Below are 26204 nucleotides of genomic sequence, written 5' to 3'. Positions count from 1 at the left end.
CCTTAGGCCACAAACTTATCAATCACCCCTGCTGTGGACCACTTACTGCAGGTCCAAGACGCCGACTTCTACAAAGAAGGGATCTGTATGCTCCATGACCGCTGGACTAAGTGTGTAAATGCAGGAAAAATAAATGTGCTAGGTTTTCTAAAATTGACTCCTTCTACCTTAGGCCACGAACTTATCAATCACCCCTCGTAGCTATGCTTCATTATCTGCATTCCGCCTTGCCTGAGAAATTGGACTGTCGAGTCAAATAACTCTGAAGTCTAGCGGTATTCATTTTATTCTTAGTTGTTCTTTTCAGCCGCAGTGTAGACTTCGTTGTCCATTTGAGTATTTTAGTCAATGGCCCTGTTTGGCCTAGCGTTTATTGTTTTCTTTTCTGTTTAACACTGTTCGCATTAAAGTCTGTGAACTATCAACCTGCTTTAGTGTCTCTCACTCCGCACTTGGGCCAGATCCAAACCTGGTGACAGGGGCTAGTGAGATGGATTCAGAATTGCATTGATGATAGGAACCAGAAGGTGATTGTTGAAGGTCGATTCTCTGACTGGAGGCCTGTGATTTGTGAGGTGCCCCAGGAGTATGTGTTTGGACCCCTTGTTATTCTTTAAACATGTAAGTAATTTGGATATGAATGTACATGGCATGATTAGCAAGTTTGCAGATGAGACTAAATTATGGGTTCTTGTTGATAGTGATGTAGGTTACAGTGAATTGCAAAGAGATCTTGATCAGTTAGGAAGATGGGCTGAGAAATGGCAAATGGATTTCAACTTGATGTGAGGTACTTTGAATCATCAAACCGGGGTTGGGTAGGACTTCTATATGAATGGCATGGAACTGACGAGTGTTATGGAACTGACAAGTGTTGTGGAACAGACTGACCTGGGAGTACAAGTGCACGGTTTGACGGAAGCAAGTAGACGGCATGGTGAAGAAGGCATTTGCTATACTGACTTTCAGTAGTCAGGACATTGAGTTAGGAGTTACATTATGTTGCAGTCATATAAATCATTGGTGAGATGACACTTGGAGTCTTGTGCACTGTTTTGATCACCGTGTTAAAGGAAGGACATTGTCAAGCTGGAGAGGGTGCAGAACAGATTTATGAGGAGGATCTAGGGCCTGAGTTATAGGAAGAGGTTGGCCGTGCCCTGGAACTTGGGAGAGCGAGAGGTGAGCCAGCATGTCCACAACTCCCTAACCTGAACCGTAGGCGTGGGAGGAAACCGGAGCACCCGGAGGAAACCCACGCGGTCACGAGGAGAACGTACAAACTCCTAACAGACAGCGGTGGGAATCGAATGGCAATTGGTGATCAGTGGCGCTGTATAGCGCTTGCATTAACCATTACGCTACCGTGCTGCCTTCAGTCACTTGAAGGATTGTGTACAACTTTGGTCACCTTGCCGTAGAAAAGACATTGTCAAGCTGGAGAGGGTGCAGGAGAGATTTACGAGGATGCTGCCTCGACTAGAGGGCCTGAGTTATAGGAAGGGGTTGGCCTTTAGTCCCTGGAACTCGGGAGAGTGAGAGGTGACCTCATAGGAAGCTTATAAAATCGTGAGGGGTGCCAATAAGGTGGACAGTCATAGTCTTTTCTCCAGGACTGAGGAGTCCAAAACTCGAGGGCACCGATTAAAATAAGATGGGAAAGATTTACAAGAGACCTGAGAGGTGAGATCTTCACACAGGGCAGTGAATACCTGGAATGAGTTGCCAGAGGAAGTGGTCAAGGTGAATACAATTGCAACAAATAAGAGGCATTTGGATAGGTACCTGGAGGGGAGGAGATTGCAGAGCTATGGACTGAGTGTGGATAATTGGGATTAGCAGGGAGGATGATGTGGTCAGCATGGACCAGTTGGGCCGAAGGGACTACTTCTGTGTAGTATTACTCAATGACTTTGTAACCTTAGATTTTCTCAGTGTTCATGCAGAAATGATTAACATCAGAACAACTTTTCAGAGATAAGTATCTTTGCATTGATCTTATAATTCTAAGTACTCACATTACTGACATTAAGCATCACTGATAAAAGTTATGGACAAAAGAACTGTTTTCCACCAAAGCTGTCAACTATGTTAGTTAAAGCTTGCAAAAAGCATTTTAAAGACTTACCGAAAGATTCAAGTTTTAACATGTGCATTTACGTCTGAAGCTAGTTCATCTACAATTGAAGCATTAGGTATTCACTGCCTATTGAAGTACAGGATTGCATAAAACCCAAAAGCATTTGTATTCACCCATCTGACAGCTAATTTTCCATGTTTGAGATGAGAAAAGAAATTTCTTTCTTACTACTGTGCAATTCAGTGGCCACTATAGATTGTAACTCAAAGTTCAAAGTAAATTTATTATCAAAGTATGTAAATGCCACCGTATACAACCATGACATTGATTTTCTTGCAGGCATTCACAGTACAACAAAGAGACACAATAGAATCAAGTGGCCACTGAGTGTATATTTACTCTTCTGCCCTTATTGCAGCACAGTGCTTGTCTCAGAGGCCCCAGTTCTGTCACTTGAACTGAGCAACCTCCTGGCATTCATCCTCACTGTTTCCTTCACTACAGTTGATCCAGTCTGTGGCTTCCCAGTTATGCACTTCTAGGAAATCTATAAAAGTTTCCCCTTCTTCTCCATCCTGAAGTGTTTCCCTCGCAGTAATATCTTGTCAGTATATAGTAGCTGTCACTCATTTGCATTGTCATGGGGAGAAGAACACTCTCCTTTAGAGACAGGCACTTAGAGGTTTCATAACATTATAGCTCTCACAGAATCCCTGAAGCATTTAACAAGAAATGAAAATCTCTTTGGAAGGCTGTCTTTGTTGGAATTTCAGAAAAGCATTAGCCAACTTGCAGAGAAGAGGAAGGTCATAATAACCTGGTTCTGGTTTAGAGACTACAATAAGTGGAAAAATATTGGTCTGGCTGCTGGAAAGAACTTCCCAATTTTACTGTGAAATGAGGCCATGCGATCTCTGTTAACAGAAAGTGGCAAAAACGTAGACAGGATGTAAAAGAAGGTGTTTAGCATGTTGGCACTGAGAATAGGAGTTGGAACAATATTTGGCAGTTGCACAAGACGTTGGTGAGGCCGCACTTGGAGCATTGCGTACAGTTTTGGTTACCCTGTTATAGGAAAGAGTGCAAAGCAATGTTACAAGAACATTGCCAGGATATGAGGGTCTTAGTTATAGGGAGAGGTAGTGGAGCTAGGATTTTATTCCTTAGAGCTATTAGATTGAGCTGTATAAAATCACGGAGGACATGGATAGGGTGAATGTGCACAGTCCTTTTGCCAGAGAAAGGGATTCAAAAACTAGAGGGTACAAGTTTAAGTTGAGAGGGGAAAGATTTAAAAGGTACCTGGGGGCAACTTTTTCTATCAGATGGTTGTGTGAATATCTCAAGGAAATGGTGAGACAGATGCAATAATAACATTTGAAAGGCAATTGTACAGGTTCACGGACAGGAAATGTTTAGAAGGATATGGGCCAAGTGTAGGCAAATGGGACCAGCTTAGCTGGGCATCTTGGTCGGTATGGATAAGTTGGACTGAATGGCCTGTTTCTGTGTTGTATTAATCTATGACTCTATTATACAAGGCAAAAGATGAGCCCTTAATTTAGATTCCTGAGAAATGGCAGCTGTAATATTGCAGCATAACTCCTTTGAGTGTGTTAAAATGTTGAAACAGTACTGAACAATGATGAACACTACTGAACAAATTAAAATAGTCATCTTTGAAATAAGATTTAGACAGAACTATCAAATTTGCAAAAATTTAAAAGTAGGCAAGAATATGGGGTAACAGATTAATAAAGTGAATGATTAATAGCAAGGCGTGTCAGCTAATGCAATAGATACAGTGCAGGTGAAGTGGTTGTGCTTACATTCTACTTTCTTTTGTACAACAAATAAAGTTAAATCACTCAGGAAATTATGTTTTAAAAGGCAGAGGAAATAAATAAAGTGATAGCCAAACTACTTTCGCTATAAATATAGAGCAATTTCTCAAGGAGGGTGCAGTGATAGCTATACAGATACAGATATTACATGCATGAAAGTAACCTCTTTCAGTGTTATCACCAGGGAGATAACACAATCAGTTCTGTTCTATCTGAGAATAGTTAGTCTGGCCATGAAATAACTTACATTAGGTTGAATGTCCAAATGATTTCTTAAATAAAGCAATCAAACAAATTATTGAAAGAAATATTCTGTGCTAACTTTACAAACTCATTTGCGAAATAGGTGGTTAGAGGTCACTAATAATACCAGCTATCCTTACTTTAGAGCAGCACAGTAGTGTAGTGGTTAATGTAACGCTTTACAGCATCGTTGATCAGCGATCAGGATTCAATTCCCACCGCTATCTGTAAGGAGTTTGTACATTCTCCTCGTGACCACGTGGGCTTCCTCTGAATGCTCTGGTTTCCTCCCACAGTCCAAAAGCCTACGGGTTAGGGTTAGTAAATTGTGGGCAGGCTATTTTCAGTTTTAGTTGCCTCATTACAGGAAGCATGTAGACATTTCAGAGAGGGTGCAGAGGAGACTTACCTGGATAAGAGAGCATGTCTTATGAGGATAGACTGAGAGAGAGTTAGGGCTTTTCTTCTTGGAGTGAAGGAGGTTGAGAGGTGACTTGATAGATGTGTACAAGATAAGAGGCATTTATAGTGAAACTAGATAGAGTGATAGCCAGAGACATTTTCCCAGAGCAGAAATGGCTAATATGAGGAGATATAATTTTAAGGTGGTTGGAGAAAAGCGTGGTGGTATGGTGGGGGGTGGTGTCAGAATTAAATTCTTTACACAGAGAGTAGTGGGTGCATGCTACGTACTGCCACAGGTGGTGGTACAGGGAGATACATTAGGGGCATTTAAGAAACTCTTAGATATGATATGACCATAAAACCATAAGCCATAGGAGCAGAATTAGGCCATTTGGTCCATCGAGTCTGTTCCATCATGGCTGATTTATTATCCCTCTCAACCCCATTCTCTTGCCTTTTCCCTGAAACCTTTGACACCCTGCCTAATCAAAAGCCTACCAATATACCCAGTGACTTGGCCTCCACAGTCATCTGTGGCAATGAATTCCACAGATTCACCACCCTCTGGCTAAATAGAATTCCTCTTCATCTGAGTTCTAAATGGACGTCTTTTTATTCTGGTGGTAGACTTCCCCACGACTGGAAACATCCTCTACCCATCCACTCTATCTAGGCCTTTCAGTATTCAATAGGCACATCATCAGTGCATTCATCAGGATGCTCTTTATCGACTACAGCTCTGCATTCAATACCGTCATCCTCTCAAAACTAATCAATAAGCTCCAAGAGCTGGGCCACAATATCTCTTTGTGCAATTGGTTCCTGGATTTCCTCTCTTGCAGACCCCAGTCAGTTCAGATTGGCAACAACATCTCCTCCACAGTCTCCATCAGCACAGGTTCACCACAAGCCAGTGTGCTTAGTCCCCTGCTCTACTCAGTTTACGCTTATGACTGTGTGGCTGAGCACAGCCCCAATGCCGTATTCAGATTGCTGATGACACCAGTGTCAGAGGCTGGATCAAATATAGTGAGGAATCAGCTTATAGGAGGGAGATTGAAAATCTGGCTGAGTGGTGCCAGAACAACAAACTCTTACTCAATGTCAGTGAGACCAAGGAGCTGATTATTGTCTTCAGGAGAAGGAAACCAGAGGTGCATGAGCCAGTCCTCATCAGAGGATCATAAGTGGAGAGGCTCAGCAACTTTTAATTCCTCGGTGTTACTATTTCGGAGGATCTGTCCTGGGCCCAGCACCTAAGTGCGGTTACAAAGAAAGCACGGCAGCATTTCTACTTCCTTAGGAATTTGAAGAGAATCCACATGACATTTAAAACTTTGACAAACTTTGAGAGGTGTGTGGTGGAGAGAGAACTGACTGGCTGCATCACAGCCTGGTATGGAAACACCAATGCCGTTGAACAGAAAATCCTCCAATAAGTAGTGGATACAGCCCAGTCCATCATGAGTAAAGCCCTCTCCAACATTGAGCACATCTGCACGAAACGCTGTCGCAGGAAAGCAGCATCCATCATCATGGAACCCACCATACAGACCATGCTCTCTTCTTGCTGCTACCATCAGGAAGAAGGTACAGAAGCCTCAGGATTCACAGCACCAGCTTCAGGAACAGTTACAGCCCCTCAACCATCATGCTCCTGAACCGAAGGGGGAAACTTCACTCAACTTCACTCGCCCCATCACTCAACTGTTTCCACAAGCTATGGACTCACTTTCAAGGACCCTTCATCTCATGTTCTCGTTATTTATTGCCTATTTATTTGTTATTATTATTTCCTCTCTTTGTATTTGCACAGTTTGTTGTTTTCTGCAGTCTGGTTGAACACCCCAGTTGGGTGGTCTTTCATTGGTTCTATTGTGGTTATTGTTCTGTAGATTTATTGATCATGCCCACAAGAAAATGAATCTCAAGGTTGTATATGATGACATGCAGTATATGTACTTTGATAAAAGACTGACTTTGAACTTAGAACTTTGGAAGTTAGAGTAATCGAGGGCTATGTAGAGAGAAGTGTCAGATTGATGATAGAATAGATTCATAGGTCAGCACAGCATCATGGGCTGAAGGGCATGTACTGTGCTGTAGAATTTGATGTTTCATGTTCTAACACAGGAAGGATTACAAGGGAAATGCACTTGTGAGTGTTGGTTAACATTGAGACTCACTTTGCCAGTCTTAAAGTTATTTCCAAACAAGTGTTCACTCATTCTTTTATAAATAACAGTGTTTATAATATTTACATTCCAAAAAGGAGTTGACAGTACACGTTCTCATCAGCAGTGTTTGGGGACAAACACGGAGCATGTTGGTATTGAGTTCTTTTTGACTTTTTCTGACATAAATTAGTGTTAACTCATGAGGGAGTTTTGATTATCATGAGGTTAAACGTGGCAGATGAATTTCACTTTCGGGTAGGCGGCATGGCATTCATGTCTAAACTGGTACCGTGTTTACAGGGAATGCTGTCAGGAAGAGCGTTTAGATGGGAAATAATCCAAGAACAAGGAAATATTTGCACCTCGCTACAACTAGCAGCTGTTCCTAAATTAAATAATGCATGTCTTCTCACATTGCCCGAGGTCTTGGTGAATCTTGTTCTGTTTGTTTCAGTCTACAGTCTGGTTTCTCCATCTTGTTAACTCTGATAAAGATGAGCCTGATTTGTCACATGAACATCAAAGCATAAAGTGAAATGTGCTGTTTGCGTCAAATCAAATTAGCAAGGATGGTGCTGGGTAGCCCACAAGTGTCGCCATGCTTCATACACCAACAGCGCAGGCTTGTAGTCCACCAACCCAAACCGTATGTCTTTGGAGCGTGGAAGGAAACTGGAGGCGCCCAGAGGAAATCCACGTGGTCGTAGAGAGCAGAATCCTGATCTTACACCTGGTGCTGGAAAGCGAGCGTTGCACTAACCACTACAGTACCCTGCTTCCCTCTTTGATGTGCAGCTTATAATTGTACTCCCGAAAGGTGACAACAGAGGCAGTGCAGTTTACATCACAGTATTTTCATTTCATCATTCAGCACAACTGGGTCCAGACCCCACTATTCCATCGCATCCAAATGAACATAAAAGCACGTATCTTTTCAATTTAAACTTGAATTTCAGCATTGCCTTTAATACACGAGGGCCACACAATGGTGCAGCTGGGAAAGTTGCCGCTCACAGCTGTTCTGACCAAACCTCTGGCGTTGTGAATGTGGAACTTGCATATCCAAGTTGTGCCAATTGGTAGGCCATTGTAATTGAGTGGTGGAATTAGGAATTATTGCGAATATAGGGACAGTGCAATGGGATAAGTGATAATGAGTGTTTGATAATTGGTCCATAAGGCCTTTTTCCATGCTGCATGATTTTATGAGTTATTTTATAAGCTCTAGACCAGGGGTTTGCAACCTAGGGTTCATTGATCCCTTGCTTAATGGTATTGGTCCATGGCATAAAAAAGGTTGGGAACCCTTGCTCTAGGTAGACTTCTTAAGAATTTTGCTCTGTTTTCCATCTAAAACTATATCTTTTTCTATTCTACTTCCATTGTGATAAAGGTCAGTGTTGGGGAGTTGGCCTCCTCCACTTGTTCTATTTTCCTGGCTTCAATGACATGACACAAAGCTTCTTTCTCCTCTAGCTATCACACAGTGATATTGTAAATTGGCTTAGGTTAGCATTAGGTTTGTCTGTTTAACAATATCTTCTACTTGCTACTGGTCTTCCTTCCACTACAAAGGAAAAAGTGATTCTGTTTATGGTACTCATAAAGTTATAGAGTAGAGAGAACTCCAGCACAGAAACAGACCCTTCAGCCCATCTAGCCCATGCTGAACTGTTACTCTGCCTCGCCCATCGAGCCACACCTAGACCATAGCCCTCCATGTTCTCATGTTTACGTACATATCCAAACGTTTCTTACATACTGAAATCGAACCCGTATCCTTCACTTCTGCTGGCAGCTCATTCCACACTCCCACCACCCTCTGAGTGATGAAGCTCCCTCTCAGGTTCCCATTAAATATTTTACCTTTCACCCTTAACCTATGCCCTTTAGTTCTAATCTCAAACAACCTCAGTGGAAAAAGCCTGCTTGAATATACCCTATCTACACCCAACCTAATTTTGTATACCTTTATCAAATCTCCCCACACTCTATTGTGCTCCAAGGAATGAAGTCCTAACCTATTCAACCTTACCCTATATCAGATCCTGAAGTCTCAAAGCTCCAACTTCAAAGTAAATTTATTATCGAAGTACATAGTTGTCACCATAGACAACCCTGAGATTCATTTTCTTGTGGGCATACGCAATAAAGACAAGAAACACATCAATGAAAGACTGCACCCAACAAGACGGACAAACGATATGCAAATGACAACAAACTATGCAAATAAAAATTAGAAAAAAGTAATAGCCAATAAATAAATAAATAAATAGATAAGCAAACAAACAAGCAAGCAAGCAATAAATAACGAGAACATGAGACGAAGAGTCCTTGAAAGTGAGTCAGTTGGTTGTGGGAATAATTCAATGATGGGGCTAGTGAAGTTATCCCCTCTGGTTCAAGAACCTGATGGTTGAGGGGTGGTAACTGTTCCTGAACCTGGTGGTGTGGGTCCTGAGGCTCCTGTACTTTCCTCCTGATGGCAGCAGCAAGAAGAGAGCCTGTTCTGGATTGTGGGGTCCCTGATAATGGATGCTGCCCTCCTGCAACATTGTTTCATGTAGATATGCTCAATGGTGGGCTGGACTTTACCCATGATGGACTGGGCCGTATCCACTAGTTTTGGAAGATTTTCTGTTCAAGGGCATTGGTGTTTCCATACCAAGATGTGATGCAGCCAGTTAATATAGTCTCCACCACACATCTGTAGGAGTTTGTCAAAGCTTTAGATGTCATGACAAATCTTCGTAAACTCCTAAGAAAGTAGAGGTGCTACCATGCTTTCTTCATGCTTGCCCTTATATGCTGGGCCCAGGACTGATCCTCTGATGAGGACTGACTCTGTTTTCCTCCTCCTGAACTCAATAATCAGCTCCTTGTTCTTGCTGACATTGAGTGAGAGGTTGTTATTGTGGCACCACTCAGCCAGATTTTCAATCTCCCTCCGATATGCTGATTCATCACCACCTTTGATTTGGCCTACAACAGTGGTGGTGTCAGCAAACTTAAACATGGCATTGGAGCTGTGCTTAGCCTCACAGTCATAAGTATAAAGCAAGTAGAGCAGGGAGCAATGCACCCAGCCTTGTGCTGCACCTGTGCTGATCGAGATCGTGGAGGAGACTATTCATGCTGTCTGCTTGGTGATATACAATCAGTGGCCACTTTATTAGGTACACCCGTACACCTGCTCATTAATGCAAATATCTAATCAATCACGTGGCAGCAACTCAATGTATGCAGACGTGTTCAGACCAGATATCACAATGGGGAAGAAATGTGATCTAAGTGACTTTGACTGTGGAATGATTGTTGGTGTCAGACGGGGTGGTTTGAGTATCTCAGAAACTGCTGACCTTCTGGGATGTTCACACACAACAGTCTCTAGAGTTTACAGAGAATAGTGTGAGAAACAAAAAAACATACAGTGAGTGGCAGTTCTATGGGTGAAACACCTTGTTAATGAGAGAGGTCAGAGGAGAATGACCTGACTAGTTCAAGCTGACAGGAAGGTGACAGTAACTCAAATAATCACACGTTACAACAGTGCTGTGCAGAAGAGCATCTCTGAATGTACAACACATTGAACCTTGAAGTGGATGGGTACAGCAGCAGAAGACTATGAACACACACTCAGTGGCCACTTTATTGGGTGCTGGAAGTATCTGATAAAGTGGCCACTGAGTGTAATTTCAGCATATTTTAAGCTCTTGCTTTTAGACTGTAAGACTTGGGGCATTTCTCCCCTTTGGTGCTTCTGTTTGACAGGGCGGACAGAACTCTATTATCTGCTATCCCGCTTTGGCTCGAAACAATTCAAAGGCCTTCGACACTTTGACTCAGTTGGGAAATACAGATCTTTCCCTGAGCAATCTCCCTCAATCTCACAGTTTAATTTTTATATACAACATTGGTGTGAAAAAAAAAAACAAATTCCACTGCTAGCAACTTCTGTTTACTCAAGCATAGGTCATCGTCTCCAATTCACCTGACATTTCCCCAAAAAACTTCTTCAGCCCTTTACCTCTCCCTCACCTGATTTCCCCTCTCAGCTTCTTACTTCATCTGCTCCTCCCCAATCGACCCACCTCTCCCTCACCTGATTTCCCCTCTCAGCTTCTTACTTCATCTGCTCCTCCCCAATCGACCCACCTCTCCCTCACCTGATTTCCCCTCTCAGCTTCTTACTTCATCTGCTCCTCCCCAATCGACCCACCTCTCCCTCACCTGATTTCCCCTCTCAGCTTCTTACTTCATCTGCTCCTCCCCAATCGACCCACCTCTCCCTCACCTGATTTCCCCTCTCAGCTTCTTACTTCATCTGCTCCTCCCCAATCGACCCACCTCTCCCTCACCTGATTTCCCTTCTCAGCTTCTTGGTTATTCTCCTTCCTCTTCCCCCACTGTCTTATTCTGTCTTCTTCCCCTTTTCTTTCCAGTCCTGATGAAGCTTCTCGGTGAAACATCAACTCTTTATTCCATAGACGCAGCCTGACTCACTGACTTCATCCAGCATTTTGTGAGTGTTACCTCAGAAAACTTGAATCTCTGTATCTGCTCATGGAGGCTGAAGTAGTTCTCAGAGTCTTTAAGAACCTGCCACAAAATCTCATTGCAGGCTTGATGGTTTGGTAGAGCTCCCTGCCTTTATGATCTACCAGATACAAAATTGCTGTTATCTCTTCCTTATTTGACAATGGAAACTGAATGAAGAGAGAAAAACCTTCTTTCCATTGCTATCACTTGCCTTAAAGTCCAGCTGCTAAGGTAGCTTTAGCTCCTTCATCCTCCAGTTGCAGGTCGATGGTGTGAATTGAACAGAAGAAAACTAAGTCTGGTGTGCCTGGTCATTCAGCTGCATGTCCATGTTGCTGTCACCCCTAACCAGCAGCTGCATTCAAGCTCAATCTCTTTGAAGCCTCTCCATGCATGTTCTTTGACCTAAAGCAATCCATGTAGCACTTTTCAAAGCAGATCAGTATTCTGGGAGAAAAGAAACATTAACTTGATGTAAAACCAGTAAGAGATGGAGACACCCAGCAGGTGAGGAGCCATCTGTGGAAAGAGAAGCAAAGTTAATGTTTTAGGTCCAAGAGCTTTGATTAGAAGGAAAAGGAGACATTGAGCTTGTTCAATAGGGGGCAGAAATGTTGTAGGCTAATTATTTAGTAGCTGGGGTAAGGATGTCTGTGATCTGGACTCACCTGAACCCTTCCATATTAATTTCCATAGATACTGCCTGACCTGTTGAGTTCTTCCAGCATTTTGTCTGTGTTGTTCACTTGAACCTACTGATTTTCTTGCATTTTAATTATGCACACCTAGTCTTCTACAAAAGCCATTCATGCAGAAAATTTCAGCTTCTCAAAGCGTTTTAGGGCATATTCCTTTCAGTTTAATGCATCTCTTTTTTCAATATCAACAAACACATCCATTATTCTTCTGAATACTTCCTAAATACTTTCTCTTGAAAAATATGACACCTTACATTGGATAGAGCACAGTGGAGCTACTTTTGTTAATGAACTAATGAACCTCTTGGAATTAAAGTAACTAGCCTCAACCTGCAGTGAAATGCCATTGCGATATATCATTTACTGCACTTATCAATAATGACTCCACATTTGAATGGAAAAAGGATGCAACCGTGGCTGACTAGAGAAGTCAAAGCCAAAGTTAAAGCAGAGGAGAGGGCATACAAGGAAGCAAAGATTAGTGGGAAGACGGAGGATTGGGAAGTTTTTAAAAGCTTACAAAAGGAAACTAAGAAGGTCACTAAGAGGGAAAAGATGAACTATGAAAGGAAGCTAGCAAATAATATCAAAGAGGATACTAAAAGCTTTTTCAAGTATATGAAGAGTAAAAGACAGGTGAGAGTAGATATAGGACCGATAGAAAATGATGCTGGAGAAATTGTAATGGGAGATAAGGAGATGGCAGAGGAACTGAACGAGTATTTTGCATCAGTCTTCACTGAGGAAGACACCAGCAGTATACTGGACACTCAAGGGTGGCAGGGAAGAGAAGTGTGTGCAGTCACAATTGTGACAGAAAAAGTACTCAGGAAGCTGAATAGTCTAAGGGTAGATAAATCTGCCGGACCAGATGGAATGCACCCTTGTGTTCTGAAGGAAGTATCTGTGGAGATTGCGGAGGCATTAGCGATGATCTTTCAGAAGTCGATAGATTCTGGCATGGTTCCGGAAGACTGGAAGATTGCAAATGTCACTCCACTATTTAAGAAGGGGGCAAGGAAGCAAAAAGGAAATTATAGACCTGTTAGCTTGACATTGGTGGTTGGGAAGTTGTTGGAGTCAATTGTCAAGGATGAGGTTACAGAGTACCTGGAGGCATATGACAAGATAGGCAGATCTCAGCATGGATTCCTTAAAGGAAAATCCTGCCTGACAAACCTATTACAATTTTTTGAGGAAATTACAAGTAGGCTAGACAAGGGAGACGAAGTGGATGTTGTGTATTTGGATTTTCAGAAGAGCTTTGACAAGGTGTCACATATGAGGCTGCTAAACAAGATAAGAGCCCATGGAATTACGGGAAAGTTACATACGTGGATAGAGCGTTGGCTGATTGGCAGAAACAGAGAGTGGGAATAAAGGGATCCTATTCTGGTTGGCTGCCGGTTACCAGTGGTGTTCCACAGGGGTCCGTGTTGGGGCCGCTTCTTTTGACATTGTCCATCAACGATTTGGATTATGGAATAGATGGCTTTGTGGCTAAGTTTGCTGATGATACAAAGATAGGTGGAGGGGCCGGTAGTGCTGAGGAAACAGAGAGTGCAGAGAGACTTGGATAGATTGGGAGAATGGGCAGAGAAGTGGCAAATGAAATACAATGTTGGAAAGTGTATGGTTATGCACTTTGGTAGAAGAAATAAACAGGCAGACTATTATTTAAATGGGGAGAGAATTCAAAGTTCTGAGATGCAACGGGACTTGGGAGTCCTCGTGCCGGATACCCTTAAGGTTAACTTCCAGGTTGAGTCGGTGGTGAAGAAGGTGAATGCCTTGAGGCCTTTACTACTGCCTTTTCAGTCTGTTTCCTCACTCCAATTGCAGCCATATGACATGGCAAACTGTGCGTAGCCTTGTAGTAAGTTGCACATAGAACACAGGGCACAGGCTTTCCCTGTGTCTTGGTACACCACACACCTTGAAGGCCTGCAAATGTTTCATTTGTCCAGATCCTTTATGTAACGCTCAGTTATATTGGCTCGTATATGTCTAGGGGAAATCCCACCCAGCACTTGCCTCAACGCTTCCCACAGAGTCGGTTGCTGCACCACTGCCGCCTGAATGAATCCCAAACATCAGTCATCAGCCAGCACACCCAGTACGTTTTACCAAGAACACTTCATAGATATTACTAAGTCTATGAAATTAATATAAATTCGATACAGAAAAGGAAGTAATGGAAAAAAAGGCGCCAGACTTATCAAAGTCCGAGTTCTTCGTGCGCAACCGTTGGAGCTCAATCAATTCCTGACGACCACCCGGATCCTGTCGACTCACGGCTCGGGACCACCCAAAGTGATTGACCGGAGCCTCTCCGCACGTCCGCCGTCCTCCCCGTCTCTCCTCTGACTCCCCGCCAAAAACCCCGTCCACAGTCATATGATACAGCATTATCATCTGAAAACAAAACGATACATCAACACCCATTGGCTAACAGCACCCTGCTACTTGTATTAACCCAAGCAAATGTCTAGCTAGAGACTTTCCCAGCATTTAACATAACAAAGAAGCATTCCCGATTATAACATAACAAAGAAGCCATTTTAAATTTAACATACAAAGAAGAAAGACCCCGTACATTTATGAAAATTGTCATCACGCTATTGGCCATTGTGACACAATATTCTAGACTCAAACCCTCGTGGATATTTCTGGTGAGTGAGATAAATATTTAGGTGGGTAAAACTCCATCTGCCATTTCTCTGCCCATATCTACAAATGATCTACATCCTTTTGCATTCTTTGCCTGTCATCTACACTATCCACAACACAACCAATCTTCATACCATTTGCAAACTTACGGACCCACCCAACTATATTTTCATCCAGGTCATTTATATACATTACAAACAGCACAGATCCCAGCAGAACACCACTAATCACAGACTTCCAGCTAGAATAAGTGTCTTCGACCACTACCCTTTGTCTTCTACAGGCAAGCCAGTTCTGAATCTAAACAGCCAATTTGCCAGGGGTCCCATGCATCTTAATCTTCTAGATTAACCTCCCATGAGGGAGGGGCTTTGTTAAATGCCTTACTAAAATCCCTGTAGACAGCTTTTCCTTCATCAATCACTTTTATCACCTCGTCAAAAAACTCGGTTAAGTTAATAAGACACAATTTGTCATGTTCAAAGTTATGCTGAATCTCCGTAATCAGGCCATGGCTTTCCAAATTCTTATAATTCCAATCTTTAAGAATTCTCTCCAGTAACTTCCCTTATCCTGATCCATAGTTTCTAGGATTAACAGTAGTTTCCTTCTTGTATATCAGACCAACATTAGCTACTCGCCAGTTCTCTAGGACTTTGTCTGTGGCTTGAGAGGATATGTTGATAATGGTCAAGGCTCCAGAAATCATATCTCTTCCCTCTCTGAAAAACCTGGGGTACATCCCATCAGACCCTGGGGACATATCCACCTTCATACTCTTTAAGAGACCCAACATTACCTCCTCTTTTACCTCAAAATCCCCAAGTGTTGATATGCTCACCACTGATCTCCCTACCCTTCATATCATTCTCCTTGGCAAATACTGATGTACTCATTTAGGACTTTACCCACATTCTCTGAATCCATGCAAATGTTCCTATGTTTATCCTCGAGTGATCCTACCCTCTCCTTAGTTATCCGCTTGCTCTTGATTTATGTTGGGATGCCTTAGGATTCTTTTTAATCCAATTTGCCAAGGACTTTTCATGGCCCATCCTGACTTTCTGCATTTGCTGCTTGAGTTCTTTTGTTGCTTTATAATCCCCAAGGGCTCTGTTTGATTCAAATATGGAATCTGGGAAGAAACCACAACACAGACTTTGACTTTGATCACATCCAAACTTCAGCTGTCATTGGACTTGTGCTGGCAATCAGTGATCACTTTGGTGCTATTAGAGAGTTGCACTGCTATAAAATATGGTCTATAATTTAGCCTGGGAGAGATTTCCATGGTGATACCCAGTGATCCAATAAATAGAGGGTTCAATGTATTCTTTAGAATTCAGCTATGAAGTTCATCTCAATTCTATGTGGTCATCACCTAACTGGCTGGTTCCCCAGGTAGGAGACTCCCTTGAGGCTATGGAACCAGGCAAATGTATTGTGGGAATAGACGAGACTGAGAGAAGGGCTCTGAGTCACAATGAGACTTGATAATAATGTTTTGAGAGAGATGGTCATGAATAGTTGGTCAGTTTACAGCGCTAGCAGTCACCATTCTGAGTTCAAACCTAACGTTGTCTGTAAGATGTTTGTACATTCACCTCGTGACCACATGGGTTTCCTCCGACATTCCAAACATGTATTGGTTAGGGTTATTGCTAATAAATTGTGGGCATGCTATGTTGGTGCTGGAAGTGTGCCGACACTCGTGGGTTGCCCTCAGCACATCCTCAGGCTGTGTTGGTGATGGACACAAACAACACAGTTCACTGTATGTTTCAATGCACGGGTGACAAATAAAGCAAATCTTTATAGAACAGAAAAGCGAGTTCTTAGATCCTGAAGGAGAGGGTCCTGTTTATGGAGAGAAATATGTTGGAGAGATTTCTAAACACAAGAAGTGTATAGTAGTGGTGGTAGTAGTGCCCATTAGCCATTTTTGGCCATGCTGATCACAGACATCTGTACTGGATAACTAGGCACCGATCTCATTTTCTGCAGGGAGGGAGGCGAGGATATTAGATGAGGATGGAGTGATCTATGGACATGACAGTGGATCAGTGGGACCTCTGCTCATCTTGACCATCAAAACTTGGAGGAACCATCACAAACTCCCACAGCTCCCAATGATCCTGAGATTTCAGTTTCTGATACCAACGTGCAAGCATCCATTAGGAAGGTGAACCCACAGAAAGCATGTGGCCTAGTTGGGGTAGCTGGCTGAGTATTAAAGACCTGTGATAATCACCTGGCTGGAGTGTTCACTGAGGCTTCAATTATACTGGTGCCTAAGAATAGCATGGTAACCTCCCTCAATGACTATCGTCCAGGAGCACTTACATCTACAGTGATGAAGTGTTTTGAGCGGTTGGTGATGAAACATATCAAGTCCTGCCTGAGAAGTGACTTGGATCTGCTCAGATTCCACTTCATTGGCTCTTCACTCAACCCTGAAATATCTGGACAGGAAAAGTGCATACATCAGGATGCTCTTTCGATCAGATTCAACTTTATTGTCATTGTGCCGAGTACAGATACAAAGCCAATGAATGCCGAGTACAGATACAAAGCCAATGAAATGCAGTTAGAATCTAACCAGAAATACAAAGAATAGTGTTATTTACAAAATAACTGTGAATAAAAAGTAAGTGCTAAAGCACACAAATATAAAAGTACTGAGACAGTGCAATATGGGTGTTATACTGCTTAGCGCTGTGATGTGAGGTTCAGCAGGGTCACAGCCTCAGGGAAGAAGCTCTTCCTGTGCCTGCTGGTGCGGGAGCGGAGGCTCCTGTAGCGCCTACCAGATGGGAGGAGAGTAAAAAGTCCATGGTTAGGGTGAGATACATCCTTGATAATGCTTTTCACCCTGCCCAGGCAGCGTTTATGGTAGATGTTCTCAATGGTGGGCAATCGGGTGCCGATAATCCACTGGGCAGTTTTCACCACACGCTGGAGTGCTTTGCGGTCCGATACGGGACAATTGCCATACCACACTGAGATGCAGTTGGTGAGTATGCTCTCAATGGTACAGCGGTAAAAGTCCGTCAGTATCCTGGGACAGAGGTGAGCTTTCTTGATGCTCCACAGGAAATAAAGGCGCTGTTGCGCCTTTTTGATCAGGATGGATGAGCTCAGGGACCAGGTGAGATCCTCGGAAATGTGGACACCAAGGAACTTGAAGCTTGATACACGCTCCACTACAGTTCCGTTGATGTAGATGGGGACATGAGTGTGGCTCCTAGCATGCCTGAAGTCCACAATGATCTCCTTGGTCTTCTGGGTATTAAGGGCCAGATTGTTGTTGGCACACCACGTGGCCAGGTGCTGGATCTCGTCCCTGTAGGCCATCTCATCATCCCCTCTGATCAGGCCAACCACCGTGGTGTCGTCTGCGAACTTGATTATGGAGTTAGAACCATGTACAGGAACGCAGTCATAGGTGAAAAGGGAGTACAGAAGAGGGCTCAGCACACAGCCTTGAGGCACGCCGGTGTTCAGGGTGAGAGTGGAGGAGGAGAGGTTGTCTAATTTAACTGATTGGGGTCTGTTAGTCAGAAAGTCCAAGGTCCAATTGCAGATGGATGAGCCGATACCAAGCTGGCCAAGTTTGGCGAAAATGAAGTCAATGAACAGCATTCTGACATAAGAGTTGGGGCTGTCCAGGTGGGTCAGGGCAGAGTGAAGTGCCGTGGAGATGGTGTCCTCTGTTGACCTGTTGGTGCGAAAGGCAAATTGATGGGGGTCCAGGGTAGTGGGCAGATTGGTTCTATCACATCTGAAATCCTGTCTCTCAAAGCACTTTGCAATGATAGGGGTGAGTGCAACTGGACGGAAGTCATTCAGGCCTGTGGCAGTGGAATGCTTCGGCACTGGCACGATGGTGGCGATCTTGAAGCTTGTGGGGACAACTGCCTGGGCCAGGGACAGATTAAAAATGTCCGTGAAGACCCCGGCCAAATGCCCTGCACATTGGCTACAGATCAGCATTCAATACCATTATCCCCTCAAAACTAATCAATAAGCTTCAAGACCTTGGCCTCAATACCTCCTTGTGTAATTGGATCCTCAAATTACTCACTTGCAGACTCCAGTTAGTTTGGATTTGCAACAACATCTCCTCCACAATCTCCATCAGCACAGGTTCACCACAAGGCTGTGTGCTTAGTCCCCTGCTCTACTCACTTTACACTTATGATTGTGTGGCTAAGCACAGCTCCAATGCCAGATTTAAGTTTGCTGATGACACCACTGTTGTCAGCTGAATCAAAGGAGGTAATGAATCAGGCTGGATCAAATGTAGTGACGAATCAGCTTATAGGAGGGAGATTGAAAATCTGGGTGAGTGGTGCCATAGCAACATCCTCTCACTCAATGTCAGCAAGACCAAAGAGCTGATTATTGAGTTCAGGAGGAGGAAACTGGAGGTCCATGAGTCAGTTCTCAGTGTGGGATCAGAGGTGGAGAGGGTCAGCAACTTTAAATTCCTCGGTGTGATTTTTTGGAGGATCTGTTCTGGGCCCAGCAACATAAGTGGGATTACAAGGAAAGGACGGCAGCGCCTCTACTTCCTGAGGACACCTGAAATCTTTGACAAATTTCTATAGATGTGTGGTGAAGAGTATATTGTCTTTTTGCATCACAGTCTGGTATGGAAACACCAATGCCCTTGAACGGAAAATCCTACTAAAAGTAGTAGATATGGCCTAGTCCATCACAGGTAAAGCCCTCCCAGTCATTGAGCACATCTACATGGAGTGCCGTTGCAGGAAAGCAGAATCCATCAGGGACCCCACCACACAGGACGTGCTCTCTTCTCACTGCTGCCATCAGGAAGAAGATACAGGAGCCTCAGGACTCACACCACCAGGTTCAGGAACAGTTACTACCTCTCAACCGTTGGTGAGTGGCCAAGTGGTTAAGGCGTTGGTCTAGTGATCTGAAGGTCGCTAGTTTGAGCCTTGGCTGAGGCAGAGTGTTTGTGTCCTTGAGCAAGGCACTTAACCACACATTGCTCTGCGACAACACTGGTGCCAAGCTGTATTGGCCCTAGTGCCCTTCCCTTGGACAACATCGGTGGCTTGGAGAGGGGGACTTGCAGCATGGGCAACTGCCAGTCTTCCATACAACCTTGCCCAGGCCTCAGTCAACATCGAAATCGATGGACAGCTGAAGAAGAAGGTACTACCTCTCAACCATCAGGCTCTTCAGTCAGAGGGGATAACCTCACTCAACTTCAATTGCCTCCTCATTGACATGCTACCACAACCTATGGACTCACTTTCAAAGACTCTTCATCTCATGTTCTTGATATTTATTGCTTGCTTACTTATTATTTTTTTCTTTCTTTTTGTATTTGCAGTTTGTTGTCTTTTGTACCTGGTTGTCCACCCTGTTGGTGAGTTCCTTCATTGATTCTATTATGGTTATTGGATTTATTGAGTATGTCCGCAAGAAAATGAAGCTCAGGGTTGTATATGGTGACATATATGTACATTGATAATAAATTTACTTTGAACTCTGAGCTAGATGAAGGCTTGGAGTTTGCCTGGTGATTGGATTGTGAAGGATGCAGAGCACTTGGGTTTACTGGTTTGCTTGTTGAGTAGAGAGGCACTCTAGCTGCTAGCCTGGCTCTCACAGGAGAGGACAGGCAACTGAAGTGTGTAGGATTCATCTTGGACTCACCTTGCCAAGCTGTGGAAGGGCCAGGTTCTTTAATCCTCCGCGTTAAACGAGCACCTTTACTCCAACCGTTGAAAGTGGAATTTCCCATTGGTCAACCATTTTAACTCCTATCCCCATTCTCATTCCGACATCTCAGTCCATGGCCTCCTCTTGTGTCAAGATGAGGTCACCCTCAGGGTGGAGGAGCAACACCTCATTATCCATCTGGGTTGCCTCCAACCTGATAGCATGAATACTGATTTCTCAAAATTCTGGTAATTTTCCCCTTTCCCCTTCCCTCTTCTTCAATTCCCCACCTTGGCCTGTTACTTCTTCTCCTCACCTGCCTTTCACCTCCTCCTGGTGTTCCTCCTTCTTCCCTTTCTCCCATGGTCCACCCTCCTTTATGTTCTGGTGTCTTCCCACTTCCTTTCCAATCCCGATGAAAGGTGTTGGGCTGAAACATTGACAGTTTATTCATTTCCATTGGTGCTGCCTGACCTGCTGATTTCCTCCAGCATTTTGGGTGTGCTGCTTTGGATTTGCGACATCTGCAGAATCTCATGTGTCTAATCTCCCTCAGCCTTCACCTGCCCAAACCCAAACATGAGCTGAAATCAGGGCTTTGCAATTGTGGTTTAAGCTTAAGCTTCAGTACTTAGAAAGTACACACACCAGATTGACTATTAATTTAAAAAGAAAGAATCATTATGCTTCTGCTATTCTTTTTCACAATTTGTATCTGAATAATAATTCAGCAGATGCATCATGGGATTTAAAAGACTTCAAAAGCAAGAAGCTCTTCAAAAAGACCTTAACAAAGATAATAACGCCACAATTGTTGTCTATAACATTTAAATAGGCACCTTCATGTTTTTCTATTAGTTTTTTAAACATTGTAAGCCTTTTGCATATTTAAAAGCGTTGTGTTAGACAGCTGCTTGATGGAGGAGATTGGTTTCTGTGCATAGCTACATGACAATGCAAGAAATGAACTGAAGAGTTAAATCATCTGCCCAAACTATTAGTAGAAGTGTGGCAATATTTTCCTGCACAAAGGAGATCAAAGCAGGGCCAGTCAGCTTTATCCTGATATAGTCTGGCTTTGTCCTGGCACTGTGACCACAGTCTGATCCCAGGAGCTGTCAGCAACTCTCACACAATCGTGTTTCAACAATGCAGGCTGTTATTTTGTATTTCAGTCTTTATCTCTACCAAGCGCTGCAGTGTCTCTGTTCGAACTTGTATGACATTACAAGTGAATTGAGAGATTTCAAGGTAACACTAATGCCTAATTACAATGCCCAGATGCCATCTGTTCCTTCATTTTAAATATTTAATTGTAGCTCATGCCGTATCTTGTATAACCACTGCATTAATCAATGAAATATTTATTACATACTGACAATGGAAGAAAGGCTAGCTTTGTCACATGTACATCAAAACATTGAAACAGAGTTTGGTCAATGACCCACACAGGCTGAGGGTGTGCTGGGGGCACCGTGCCTCCAGCACCAACATACAGGGGCATGACTACAGCTGGCTAACCCCAACCTGTACGTCCTTGGGATGTGGGAGGACACCCGAGAAAATGTACAAACTTGTACAGACAGTGACTGGAGTTGAACACTAATCGTTCAGTCACTGGCATTTTAAAGTGTTGTTAGCCGTTCTGCCACTGTGCCACCTCACGGACAGAGAAATCAAATACAAACCTGAGGGGTAGCCTGGGCTACAAAAGCAAATGCAGCTTACATCTTACTTTTATTTACATCCTCGATGCAGCAAAGTCCCGCTTGGTGGCGCAATAATATCAGCGCCGGACTCCGGAGCGGAGGTTCCCGAGTTCAAATCCACGTCGGGTTGAGCGTTGAGCTAGCAACTCGGCCTCGTAAAAACAAGAATAGCTTGCTACGGAAACACTGAAATGACGGTGCCCCGATAACTCCACAGCCAAGTTAAGGGTTATTCTTCTTCTTTTGTTGCAGCAAAGAACTTCGACATGTTCACAGGAATGTCATCATACAAAATTTGAACTACTATCCACTGGAGGTTAGAGGAGGTGACTTAGAGGAGCAAAAACAGCACTATGCTGTGGGTGCTCAGCACTGAGTCAGTAGCGATGGAGAAGGAAACAGAACAAACGAGGATATGGACTAGAGCAGCACATGGTTAGTCGGTGAGTCCTCTGGGAGTTGGCATCCAGCAGCCATGTGCACCTTGGATCAGTTAGGGTTCTGAGCCTGCACACTGTGGTGTGTGAGTTCTGAGTCCAGTGTCATCTGGCCTGACAACTGTGTACCTATCTCCATGGAAATGGATGCCTCTGACCTCCCATTCTGCCACTGAATGTACCAATGTATCTGAGGGAACTCAGAGGGATTAGAGGTATTTTGTTTCAGGCCCCTCAGCTTAATACCAGCGGTGGATGGTGCTTTCAGCTCTGTGCATTTGAATAAGACCACTAATCTTCATTAAAAAGGTAAGTGAATATAAGTGAGTATTACACACAAGAGTTTTTTCAGATGCTGGAAATTCAGAGTAACACACCACAAAATGCTGGAAGAACTCCTTGTGCAATTGGGGATCCTGGGTTTCCTCACTTGCAGACCCCAGTCAGTTTGAGTTGGCAAAAACATCTCGTTCACAGGGCTGTGTGCTTAGCCCCCACTCTACTCGCTTTACACTTATGACTGTGTGGCTACGCACAGCTCCAATGCCATATTTAAGTTTACTGATGACACCACTGTCGTAAGCTGAATCGAAGGTGGTGAGATGTCAGCATATCGAAACGAGATTGAAAATCTGGCTAAGTGGTGCCACAACAAGAACCTCAGCGAGATCAAAGATTGCTTATTTATTGACTACAGGAAACTAGAGGTCCATCAGCCAGTCCTGATCAGCGGATCAGAGGTGGAGAGGGTCAGCAACTTTAAATTCCTCGGCGTTATCATGTCAGAGGACCTGTCCTAGGTTCAGCACGTAATTGCAATTAGAAAGAAAACATGTGAGTGCCTCTAATTCCTTAGGAGTTTACAAAGATTTGTCATGACATCTAAAGCTTTGACAAACTCCTACAGATGTGTGGTGGAGACTATATTAACTGGCTGCATCACATCTTGGTATGGAAACACCAATGCCCTTGAACAGAAAATCTTCCAAAACTAGTGGATACGGCCCAGTCCATCATGGGTAAAGTCCAGCCCACCATTGAGCATATCTACATGAAACAATGTTGCAGGAGGGCAGCATCCATTATCAGGGACCCCACAATCCAGGACATGCTCTGTTCTCGCTGCTGCCGTCAGGAGGAAAATACAGGAGCCACAGGACCCACACCACCAGGTTCATGAACAGTTACCACCCCTCAACCATCAGGCTCCTGAACCAGAGGGGGTAACTTCAAACAACTTCACTCACCCCATCATTGAACTGTTCCCACACCCTATGGACTCACTTTCAAGGACTCTTCAACTCATGTTCTCATTATTAATTGATTTATTATCATTGTTATTATTTCTTTCTTTTTGCATTTGCAGAGTCTGTCATCTTTCGCACACTGGTGCAGTCCTCCATTGATTCTATTATAGTTATTGTGCATGCCTGCAAGAAAATGAATCTCAGGGTTGTACATGGTGACATACTGTATAGGTACTTTGAAAATAAATTTACTGTGAACTTCAAACTTTTCCAATTCTCTGTGACCACGTGCGTTTCCTTTGGATGCTCTGGTTTTCTCTAAAGCAGCTTGGGTCTAGTAGGTTAATTAGTCACATGGGTGTAATTTGAGCAGTGTGTGCTCATTGGGCCAGAAACACCAGTTACCATGCTGTATCTCTAGGTATAAAAATACATTTCTTATAATCAATTTCCATCTTTTTAATTATCAGCCAGTTAGTGCATTCTCCCTGTGCTTGTGTGCAGTTTCTCTTGGTTCTTCAGTTTCCTATCAGATCCCAATAATGTTCCGATTGATAGGTGTATTGACCTGTAAGGACGCTGGAGCAGGGATCCAATTGCAGACTCAGTACTGTGCACACAGTGATATCAATTGAGTAACAAATCCCAAGGTGCAAACAAAGTCGGCGTCAAAGTTCAGGCAGAGATCAAAACATCCAGAGAAATCCAAAAACCAGAATCGGGAAACAGGCAGAGTCGATATTCAGACAAACAGAGTTCAGATACAAATGCTGGAAACACTCAGAAAAATTCACTGGTACAATCTGGCAACAAACAGGTGAAATCACAGGACTGAAATACACTGACAATAAACAGAGAGGCAGTTGATAGGTGGAGCACAATGAGATCCAGGTGGCAGCAATACAGGTAATAATGAGAAACAGGTGAGAGACGGAATACTCAGTAATACAGGGTCCGGAGTAGAGCAGGAGCGGGGACAGGAGCACATGGCAATACAAAACCACAGACTGACAGCTAGGGGGAAACACACAAAAAGACAGGAGTTCAATGGGAGGTATTGACATGACCATAAATTACCTTGGATGCTATGGATTTTGCAAAGATCTTAACAGATTATTAGGCCACAAATGCAGTGCTCCAATTTGAGAAAGGAGAGAGGCAGAAGACAGGTAATTACACAGTAGGTTGATTAACATCTGTCAGAGCAATCCACTGAAAGGACACTTAGGAACTCATGGCACAATGAAACAGAGTAAACAGAATTTTATGAAAAAGAAATCACATTCAACCAATTCTCTGAGGATATAACAAGCAAATAAAAAGAAACTAATGGTATATTTACATTTTCAAAATGCACTTCTATTAGGTGCCACCAAAAAAGGCAAGTACAGGAGGACTTGCACAATACTGCTGCCTCAGAACAAAAAAAATCAGTGATCATAAACCTGATTCTGATTCTGAAATAGTTTCAGGAAGAAAGGGTTACTTTCCTCTTCTGTCACAGTTAATAATCACTAATATTTCTACATTGTTTCCCTACCATTTACCATCCATCATCAGGGTACAGGAGCCTCAGGACTCACACCACCAGGATCAGGAACAATTATTACCCCTCAACCAACAGGCTCTTGAACCAGCATGGATAAGTTCTCTTACCTCAACACCAGACTACAACAGCACCTCTTTCACCTCAGACAGTTGAAGAAGTTTGGTATGGGTCCCCAAATCCTAGGAACTTTCTACAGGGGCACAATTGAGAGCATCCTGACTGGCTGCATCACTGCCTGGTATGGGAACTGTACTTCCCTCAATCACAGGACTCTGCAGAGAGTGGTGCAGACAGCCCAGTGCATCTGTAGATGTGAACTTCCCACTATTCAGGACATTTACAAGGACAGGTGTGTAAAAAGGGCCCGAAGGATCATTGGGGACCCAAGCCATCCCAACCATAATCTATTCCAGCTGCTACCATCCGGGAAGTGGTACTGCAACATAAAAGCCAGGAACAACAGGCTCCGGGACAGCTTCTTCCACCAGGCCATCAGACTGATTAACTCACGCTGACTTGAGTGTACTCTATACTACATTGACTGTTCTATTTATTATAAATTATTATAAATTACTATGATTGCACATTGCACATTTAAACGGAGACATAAAGATTTTTGCTCCTCATATATGTGAAGGATGTAAGAAATAAAGTCAATTCAATTCAATTCAATTCTAACTCTACAACATATGGACTCATTTTCAAGGACTCTACAACTCATGCTCTCAATATTTATTTACTTATTTATTTATCTTTATTGTATTTACACAATTTTCTGTCTTCTGAATTTGTTTGTGTGCAGTTTTTCATTGATTCTATTATGATTCTTTATATTTACAGTGAATACCTGCAAGAAAAAGGATCTCAGGATTTTATATGGTGACATGTACAGTATGTAGTTTGGTAATA

The 26204-nt window shown here is 43.3% G+C and overlaps 1 protein-coding gene across 2 annotated transcripts in view; it reads left to right on the top strand.

Moving 5' to 3' along the window:
- The window catches only part of LOC140212737 (SID1 transmembrane family member 2-like), a 67045-nt gene extending 41652 nt beyond the window's left edge, over positions 1-25393 (top strand). For both annotated transcript variants that reach the window (XM_072283874.1, XM_072283873.1), the window contains exon 9: positions 25307-25393. In XM_072283874.1, coding sequence (XP_072139975.1) covers positions 25307-25378 — 72 coding nt within the window. In that variant the 3' untranslated portion in view covers positions 25379-25393. The remainder of the gene's footprint in view (positions 1-25306) is intronic.
- Positions 25394-26204: the final 811 nt, after the last annotated feature.

Source organism: Mobula birostris, chromosome 20 (assembly GCF_030028105.1).
Source record: "Mobula birostris isolate sMobBir1 chromosome 20, sMobBir1.hap1, whole genome shotgun sequence".
Lineage (NCBI taxonomy): Eukaryota > Metazoa > Chordata > Chondrichthyes > Myliobatiformes > Myliobatidae > Mobula > Mobula birostris.
The sequence above is the reverse complement of the archived record's forward strand: the minus strand, read 5'-3'. Positions and strand labels throughout refer to the sequence as shown.